The 10552-nt window shown below is 37.9% G+C and overlaps 1 protein-coding gene across 2 annotated transcripts in view; it reads left to right on the plus strand.

The window, feature by feature from the left end:
* Positions 1-6310, plus strand: part of mtcl2 (microtubule crosslinking factor 2) — a 116639-nt gene extending 110329 nt beyond the window's left edge. For both annotated transcript variants that reach the window (XM_032519950.1, XM_032519951.1), the window contains exon 24: positions 55-6310. In XM_032519950.1, the coding sequence (XP_032375841.1) occupies positions 55-189 (135 nt within the window). In that variant the 3' untranslated portion in view covers positions 190-6310. The remainder of the gene's footprint in view (positions 1-54) is intronic.
* Positions 6311-10552: the final 4242 nt, after the last annotated feature.

Raw genomic sequence — 10552 nt, forward strand, 5'->3', positions numbered from 1 at the left:
AAAAAAAAAAGAAGAAAAAAAAAACATTCATACCTGCATATTTCCATTTCCCAGGATGCACCCTGTGACTGTGTTGCCCAGTCTTCTTGCCAACCCCGACCATCAAGAGCAGCACCTCGGCATTGCCATCACCGCCATCAAGAGTCTCTGGCGGCAACTGAGGAGAAGGGCGACACCTGCAACGAGTGATGACACTTCTACTGCCACAAGTAAAGACAAGCAACACACACAAACAATAATGATTCTTCACTGTACACCACTGCCATGAAAACACACTTTCTCACACCTCTCGCATCAGCAAATGTACATACACACCTACGACCTGCCACACAGGTGCACTGCCAAACATAACACACACCGCTAGCACACTGCACAGACTGTCTCACAAACCCACTGCCACATGCACACATTCGTAAAAACATGCACACCCACACAGAATCCTGGCAACATCACACTTGTCTTGGACTGTACCATCCTGATGCCAAGGAATGGGAGGACTGAATCTTCAACCTAGCAAGAGATCCAACCATCCCAAAACTACCAGCAGGACATAAAACACACACATGATCTGACACACTTAACTAAACAAAAATAACTCTACGAACTGAAGAGCATCTAACAAGTAAAACTATGATGTCAGGACTGGATCTACTAAACCCTCCCACCCCCCCCAATTTAAGGAATAACAGGTACTACAAATGGTCAGTTCTGGACATTGAAAATCCCCCTTGATGACGCGTCTTGCCACCAAGCTGTTGGACCAGCAGCCATGTTGGATTTACAGATAAGCACGGAGGAAGAAAAGATTTCATCTCAGTATGAATATATGTTGAAAGTGCATGTGTACCTTTGGGAGCTACAGTATAAAACTTGAGAGGAGACATCCATCACAGCTTGAAAGATCTTCCACATTGTGGTAGCAACTTTGAAACTATCAATCTCAGAAGAGTGATTAAACTGTGTCATATACACTTGGGCTGTGCCGGCAAATGCAATTATGCCTTTTTGATTGATTAGCACAACAACATTCCAGCGAGTGTCTCCAACTTGGATCTGAAAACGCCATCTCTTGAGGACACTTCTGCTCCAGCTGCAAATGAGCATTCAATGTTTTTCCTATCACAGTAGGAAAAAGAAAGATGTCGAGGACTATTGGACCACACACGCCAGCATGACCAGACTAACTCCATTGATGGATGTTTGGACTTGGACACCTCTATAAATGAGACTAGAAAACTGATTTGAGTGAACCTCCTACCATTGATTGTTTAGTTGCGAACCTTAACAACAAAAAGAAAGCTCCCCAGGCTTGTTTAGATGGAACTGTCCACTGTGTTCCTAAAAGGACTTTGGCAACACGTTTTGTGGCATTAATGCCATGACTTAAACCTTGTAGATGCAAAAAAAAAAAAAAATAAATAAATACTACTTCAAACGTGTTGCTCCTCCAGAGTCGGGTTGGAAAAGTTATGGTTTAGGTTTCAACCTGTTACAGCAGGCAGAAAGTGCCTGTTCGTTTCATATTTTTTAGATATTTCTTCACCGAAGAAGATTCATCGTTAACCCTTTGATGATTGTTAATGATCTTATAAAGACACGGTGGTGCACAGTCCTAAAGCACACCGCCCTGAAAAATTTCAGTTGGTCACATTTTCTGAGTGACTGCAAGGTTAACCTAAAAGCCCATCTGCAGACTCCACTTGGCGTTGTTTAGGGATGCACTGATATATCAATATTTTAAAATATTTTACCAGCTTTTCAGAGTGCCACTACAACTAGTGTGGGGTCATGATACAGAAGCCCAAATCAAACATAAAAGTGTGTACAGAAAATAAAGGTGGTTTACACTGAATTTTCCTGTCACACTTTATTTTTAGAAAGTGATTTACACAATTGTTTTATTAACAATATACTGATATTGACCTGATGTCCATCAGCTTTATCATGCATCCCTACCCTCTGTGCTTTTGGGATCAGAAATCACGTGTCTCCAAACTCAGAGCTCATCCAACATCCTCAAGAAACGTTCATTAACTAACCAGTGTCCAAGGAGTATTCAGTCAATGCATTCCTTTTTTTAGAGAGTCTTTCCCAGATGTATTTGTGTTTGTATGTGTGTTTAATCATTCAAATCTCAGCGCTCTGGTGTACCAGTGCATCATTCCAAAGTCTAGTGTAGGAGATTGTTTTAAAATACTTGTCTCTCTCTCCGCTCTTCTCTCACGCACAACTGTTCTCATGTTGTAGTACCACATCAACGGCGTAGCTACTGTACGAAATCTGTACGCATTTTGAAAATGTAGCATTATAAATTAATCTGGGTAAACAACAAGCTAAGAGCTGTGACTGTCCATCTGCAGCCAGAGTAGTTAAAGCACTGACAGTTTTTACTTTTTAAAATACATTCATACAATGTTTAATTTCTATTGATCATTTTAAATGTATGTCCTTTCCTACCTACCAATGATATGAAATACCTACTAGGATGTCTGCAGACTTGAGGGAAATATCTGGGAAAGAAGTAAAAGACTGCAAAATATGGGACTGACACAAATTGTCTTATTGGTGAAATGAAGTATTGTAAACTGAAAACAATCATATTTGAGGGAATTGTGTTCCATTTCTTTCACCTTTCCCTTTGTTTGCCATGTTGTTCTCTTTCTATTGAACATACTGTATATTCAAAGTGCCTGTCAGATTACTTATTAGTCAGCTCACACCAAAACTGGTCTCCATATAAAAACACACACAGACAAACCCAGCAGGCCTTTTTTTAAATGTTTAAGATTGTTTTTATGCACATAATTGTGATCAGACTGTACTAAAGCTACAATGAAGTACTGTACCACAGTGCAAGGATAAGATGATTTACAGGTATAGTAGGATATAGTATATACACAATGTTAACTTTTTTACACCGAGGATTATTGTATTTCTGGAAAGTAAATTATTTTTTGTTTTGTTTATTTTATATGAATGTTTTGCTGATATATTACCCTGTTGTTTCTATTGTTTTTATTTAGTTGTCATGGTGCTATTTAATGTAAAGTCTGCTGTGGGCTCACCATCTATTTGAATGTGTCTCTCCTACTGTCTGTGTTTGAGCTGCAGTCAAGCGTTTCTCCATCTCGGCACAACATTTAATGACTCAGCAGTTAAAATAGGGCATTACAGTAACAGCGCATGCATTTAAATAACACAGTGAGGAAAACCCACAGTCTAAATGATGCTGTCTGTCTCCATTCCAGCCCTCACTGCTGGTAGAAAACCAACCGCCTGAAACCAGTCACTGCTTCAAAATCAAACAACCCCTTGAGTCACATAACCTGATCAAAATGCTCACAAGTGTCCCAAAAAGCACAGTTAATAAGGTTGAGTACACATCCATTCCACAAGTAAAACCACATCTGGGATAGTGACTAAAGAGAATTAACTTAACGCTAATGAACATTGTGTTTTTAACGACAGTGAAACAGGTGGAAATGTTGAAAACAGCTTGCTCAGCGACTAGCTAACAGGTTCAGTGACCTGCACTTCAGAACTAGTTTACACGGAAAAACAAAACACTTTAAGTACATACTCCACTGAAAATGCACAGTTTGTAGTGTCCAGAAAAGTTCCTCTCAAAGGTTTGTAGTTTGTTTCTACACAACTGTCTCTAGTTAGATTCATTGCAATTTCAAGCCATTCCAAAAATGACCCAATTTTTTAAAAGCACTATAAATTTCAGCATACCGACCGACACAAAAAAGTTAGTAAAAACCTGTACAGTTAGCCAAACAAAAACTACAGGCGTCCATGTTTCTTCCAACCAAGAGGTTAAAAGAATCAATGTTGGTAATTTCCCACTTTGACAAATATTAGCCACTAATGCTAGCTTCTTGCACAAAGTACAGTACATACTGCATGTCAAGACAGTGATAGCTGACTAGATATAAGACTAAATACATTTTTCTATTCAATGTGGCCCATAAGCTGGGGCTCTTCATTATGGCTGCCGAATCTTTGCCAAAAAGGTCTTTATACCATAAAAAAAAGAGCTTGAGAAATTGATACACAACACGCAGTGTAACCACAGTCCAGTAATGACTACGTTGTCCCACAGTCTCTCCCAGTACACACCATAATTGGATCTATTTCATAACCTAATATTAGGTCTGGCACCATTTCTTCTTTAATCCATCACATTTGAAACTCATGTAAAAGGGCAACTAAACGCCAATTGGGTATAAACATTTAATACGATTGTGTAAAATGACAAAATGCAAGCACAAACTTGAAACAAATCTCTTTTTTACAGAATAGTGTTAAAAATTGTTAGAGAAATTTTGGCACAATTTACAAAAACAATTTTCTCATTTGATCATTTATAATTTCAGTGCAAATATGTAGGCAGGGATTTTAATGTAGATCTTTTCAAAAGTTCCCCCAACTCAATAATATGGGTGAAACTAAATTCTTACCAGATTCTGCTCTACCTCTTACACTTTTTACACCATTGTGTCATTAAATACCACAAAACACAAGACTGATGTATCTTTAGCTGAACATATTTAATGTCAGTATACCAGGGCTTTAGTCCCATTGTAATTTAGTCTCGCTGTCACTAAGAAGGTCACATTGTGCTTGTGCTCTACAACATAGCCTTTAAAAATAATGGGTGGAGCTTCCAGGTCTGAAAAGTGAAGCAAATACAGAAGTGCCTTAAACCTGCGTTCTATCTTCTTTCCAGCCATGGATGTATTATATTAACAAACTCAAGGTTTTAAAACGGCAGTCTACAAATGAATGGTTGAGGTCACTGCTGCTACATCCATTATTTTTAAAGTCTATGCTCTAAAAATATATCTTGTTTTAATTAAACAGCTACTTATCTTTCTACAAACAGTTGGCTCCAACCAAGTACAAGCTGCACAATTACAGCTTAAATGTCTTAATTAGTTGTTTTGCAGTACATGCAGACTGATTTCTGTTTCTTCAATGGTTGCTCTACTACATACATTTTGACGTACACTACGTTTTGCAAACCAATAAGGGATCTTCGCGCAAGGAGTACACAGCCCTAGAAATTTGTTTAACTTTTGTGTGACCAGACCTTCAAATGGTTGAAAATTTGAACCAAGGTTATGTTTTGGTTGAACGTTTAGCCAACCTCCTGTCTTGTGTTTTTGGCTGATATTGCAATATATAGAGTCGAGCATAAGCAGGTATTTTAGACACAATAGATGATTCCAGTAAATGTTCAGGTTGTGGATGAATCTGCCACTGTTGATGCTGGGTTTATGTAACATTAGATTACATGTTTCTAGCTGATTTGAACACAAACAATTACTTAGTTTTACTTTTAAAAAGAACTCCCACATCATAGGTGGAAATACACCTCACAGCTCCTACTGGTATTTACTGCAACGTGGATATATTTTCTTGCATTTACGATAAAGATCTAAAACTGCGCAGTAGTAAGACTCAAATCTCTCTCAGACTCTGATGTCATCTGTCAGGTTTGTCTCTGCCTCTTCGGCCTTTCCACCTGCCTGTCAGGTGTTCCATTCGCTCCTCCCCCTCAGGTTATAAGTACTAGACATCTGCCGTCAACGACAGACATTTGTAATGGTCACACCGCATCACCAGCCAATAACTGACGAGTTTCTTACAGGTTGCATGGCGCAAACCATGAATCTCATAATGTTCTGTGTGTCTGTAAACCTGTTAGAAAAGCAACATGAATCTTTCCAACCTTTTTTAATGTTTCCATACCATTCATATGATTATTACACTCTGGGCATATGTAAATTAATTCTTAGCTGTTCATAATGTTAGCTAAACTATTACCTAAAGACTGCCTGTATATTCGCTTTATATACTATTACTCTCTCTCTTTTTTTTAAATAACGCTTGTTTCTTGAATAAAAGGAGAATGCAATGAAAGATAAATAAAATGAGTACTTGGTAAGGAAATGTGTCCACTTGCATTGCAACTTGAAAAGAAATGAAAGGTTTGTACTCTGTGCTTTTTTTGTTGTTGAGAAAAGCTGAATATTAACAGCTGATCTGAACCAGGTCGCTGTTGAAGTATGTAGCTCTCTCCCTTTATAGACCACTCTTGAGCGTTTTGTCTGTACATATTTTGCATTTTGAAGCTGATGAGGGAAAAAGCAGCAAACGTTAAATAAGTAAAATGAGAAAATTTGAGTCGATTTTTAAAAAGGTTGGAGAGTTTGTTTTTCCAACTGATGTAGCTTGTAAAACAAGACATTATACTGCCTCCTGTTTGTCATAGAATTCACAAATAAATGTTTGTTGGAAATTAGCATGGTTTGTTTTCTTGTCATTTTGTTCATATTGAACTTATGGCCAGTGTCTGTCCCGTCTTTGATAACCAGAGATGTCAAAAGTATTCACATTCATTACTCAGGTAGAAGTAGATACTAGGGTTTAAAAAGACTTCTGTAGAAGTTGAAGTATGTATCAACTCAAGCAAAAGTCTAAAAGTACTGGTTTCAAAACTACTTAAAGTATAGAAAAAAAGTAAGGAAAAAACAATATCACTATGCTTTTTCAAATTAGATGGCGAGTTTTGGTGGTACTTTATTCCAGTAAAGATACCCAAAATGTCTACTAAAGTAAGGTAACAATGTTTTTGTACTTTTGTTACTTGACTCCTTTGTTGATAACACAGATTAGTTGCTATAGTCAAGGACTTGTTACACAGTTTGGCAAAAAAAAAAGTTATTTAACGCCAAGCATGACTAAAGAGAAGAAAGAGGAGTGATGATTAAGTGAAGAAAATGTTAGGAACCGTCTTAGGTATCAAACACCTATTAACCCACATCATCCACCTCCCTTCTAAAGACCCCAATACATTTCCAATACAATCATAGTGAAATGTTGGTTGTTGCCGTCCTAGACCGACATGTTGCCCAATTAGTGCTAAATACACACAATGTGATTACTGCTAAGATCCACGTCTGCAAGCCCACTGGTTAAAATGTGGCATGAAATGCTGCAGAATACACTTGTAACATTTTTTTAATCAAGATAAGCAAAAGGCCAGCATAACGGCCAAAGGTTGGTTTTGCAGATGGATTCGCAGATAGATTAATGACATGTCTCTGCTTACACAAGGGTTTTAGCCACATTTAACTGTATGAACTAAATTGGACATTAGTCAAACCATTGTAGGACTCGTACACAGAAAACAACACTGAAAGATTTGCACTTGTACACATTTTTCACTGTCTGTACAGCCCTGTAATGGATCACATATATTTGGAATTCAGATCCCAGTCTAAATCTCATCCCCCCCCTCCCCTGCTGTACTTTGCTTTTCCCCTGACTACCCCACCAGAGAGAAAGACAGTTTATTAAGGTGCATGGTTATCTTAACCTTCATTTTGACCTGGCCATCAATGCTAAAAAAACAACAACCCGTAAATGTGGTTCCACAGATAGGAATAAAAGCACTGTCAAAAATCAAAGCAGCATCAGCCAGGAATCATCAAGTGGAAGTGAAATGGAAGTTTGTTTACTAATTCAAGGCTCGCTGATCAGGGTACAACTGTGCTGTTCATGTGGGTACCTGTCTTCCACGAAATGAGAAAGTGGATAAATTAGCAAATGAGGCTAACAAGAAGGGAATTGTTTGATATTGAATTGTTAAAATCAGAGGAGAAATGTATTGTGTGGAGGGAAAATTCCAAACAATGGCAATCCTATTGGGATGGTGGAAATAAAGGGAGGAGTGAGTAAGAGTGGGGCTATACAAAAAGAGCAAGTGATTATCAGTAAATCGAGATTTGGTCACAGTAGATTAAACGGTAAACTTTTTCTTATGAGCAAACATCTAACTGGACACTCCAATGTGTGTGAGGAAAAGGAGACAGTGGAGCATGTCCTGATGTCCTGCAGGAAATACAATCAAGAAAGAGGGGTCATGTTTGCAGGATTACATGAGGAAGGGCCAGTGGAAATCAGGTTCAAAGATGTCCTTGAATGGGGGGTTTCCGTGAATGGATGGAAACATATATTTACAATTTTGAAAAGCACCAAATTACTTAGAAAATTATAGTATAATGGAATGTAACACATAAAAGGTAACGAGTCATTACCAGTAGGAGGCAGTAACGCAACACATAGGATGCCAGCTGCCGTAAAACCCTGAAGAAGAACAACAACAACAACATGAACATTGAATAGAAGGGTCCTGTATGTCATTTTGGGGGTAGATGGAGAGGTTATCCACAGCCAAATAAAGAATGTGCTCTTCTGTCCGGTTGCCTGCAAGATTACAAACATTATAAACAACATGATGCTTCACCTTTCATGCTGAATTGTGTGCACAGATATGTACACACATCTGATGATTGTTGAACTGCAATGCAAGAAAAGCAGAAGCCTGGATCAACTGTTGTTTTTTAATCTCTGCTGCACCAACGCATTGGTCTCATTGTAATGAATGAGAAGGCAGTGTTTTTGATTCAGTGACTGCAGTTTACCAGGGAGTTATATGTGTATAAACATGCATGTGGAACTGATTAGAAGTCTGGAGACTTAAATAGGACACTTTAAAGGGACGCACACCAAATCACTTTGGTTCCATTGTCTTCTGTCTGTCAGTACCTGATCCATACCGGTTAATTCCTAACCTCCGCCATCTTTGCACCTGGGTAGAACAAATTGAGTTTTGGGTACGGACACTGCACTTACACCGACAACAACATCTGGGTTTCTAATTCATTCAGGTGTCTCACTTTATTAATGCTGTTCCTGTGTTCCCTCACTGGCACTTGCTCTGTGCACTGTTGTCATTTTTTTCCTTACCACCGCCCCTCCTAACTGCTTAGTTGCATGCTTTCTTTTCCGCTTTTTCTCCTCACTGTTTGAGTAACTCCTGCTCTCCATCTACTTTAACATGTCCTCATTATGAGAGTACAAATAAGCTAGAGAAGGATGCCGGCCGGCCTTATGGACAGACAGGAAGGGACCTCACCATAACAACATTTAAAAACAAAAGAACCACTTCCTGTTTTAACTGAACTAAGACATCAGAGAGGGAATGGTAGAGCTGAGTAGTTTGAGTATTTTGGTGACTGTTCTGTTTTACAAAGTTAAGTCTTTGGAAATTGTAACATTGTAAGGTTGATTTTTTTTTTAATCCATATTGATGATTCTTTAGATTTGTCATGTTATACTTCTTTCATTTTTAGACCAGGACATATACATACCTTAGTACTTATATAATTGGGTTTCAAGACAGCCATGAAGAGAAAATGCACAGTGCTTATATGTGGGTGTTTTGTTCTTTTCAAGACCATGAAAATTGATTGTATGAATAAACTTTTTACTGCAAACTGTTCATATGTTCGATCAGTTCAACTAGTAAAATATTTGTTTTAGTACTTACATAGTTTGTTAGCTGATTAAAGATTTCCTTTAACAATTTCCAATACTAAACGACATTTCTAGTGTCTACTCATCAAACTGGAAAAACTACTCAATCGGGGAACATAAATATTTCAGCGTGTATAGATTTCCTTTTTCCTCGACTTAATTACATAGATTTTCTTCAGTAGGCATTTTCACTAAGCTCAAATCCCATTGCAGGAGTCAAGCTAAGGTGTAGTTTTAACTCCAGGGCTCTTGGATTCTCTGGTAATTCAACCAACTCAGGATGTGGGATTAGAGGAGGAGAGCATACTTAAGAACATTATGCAAACATACCTCTAACTCTGTCTTAACTTTTACTTGTATTTATGTTTTATATTCTTCTGCCTCAAAACCTAACCCTGGAAAGTAAAATAATTGTTGGGTTTAACTAAAGTCTGGGAGCACAGGACATATATGTCATGTTATCTCAGGATAAAGCTGATATAGATCTGTGTGCGTGCGTGCATGCGTGTGTGTGTGTGTGTGTATGTGCTGTCTAGCTAAAATAGGTCAGCATAAGAGGAAGCTTGAGAAGGTCTTATGTCAAAGCAGCCACTTCAGACCCAGCTGTATTCTTTTCATGTATCTGTCCATAAACAGGATCTCTGGGCATGGGTTGGTGGTGTATAAGATGAGGGGAGCAAGGCAAAAGAACAAAAGTAAAAAGCATCCGTCACAGGAGTAAACATGACCATTGTTTGTTTCATTTCAGAAAGGTTTGAGTTCCAATGAATATTTCCTGAATCTAATATCCGTCATACTTATTGTCAACAAATCCCATAAAGAGACCAAAACCCACAATAAATTGACCCTAACAAGTATCGTTTTATATAGCTAAAGAGCCTGATATATATTTATATATACTCAATCTGCTGCACGCAAATGTCATCGGACTACACCATTTTGTAAACATAGCCATATACTGAGAAATACAGAGAATGGCTTGGCAATGGCTTGAATGTAACAGACCTTCATTAGTATAAAATAGTGCCACAATATAGTTTTAAATAGATGGAGATGTACAAACAGATCTATAGCCTACTAGGTAACAGAAATAAAAACCTATCAAATGTGTGTGAGTGAATTATGGTTTAGTCATATCAGTATATGTCATAAAGCTGAAAAT

Source organism: Etheostoma spectabile, chromosome 7 (assembly GCF_008692095.1).
Source record: "Etheostoma spectabile isolate EspeVRDwgs_2016 chromosome 7, UIUC_Espe_1.0, whole genome shotgun sequence".
NCBI classification, from domain to species: Eukaryota; Metazoa; Chordata; class Actinopteri; order Perciformes; family Percidae; genus Etheostoma; species Etheostoma spectabile.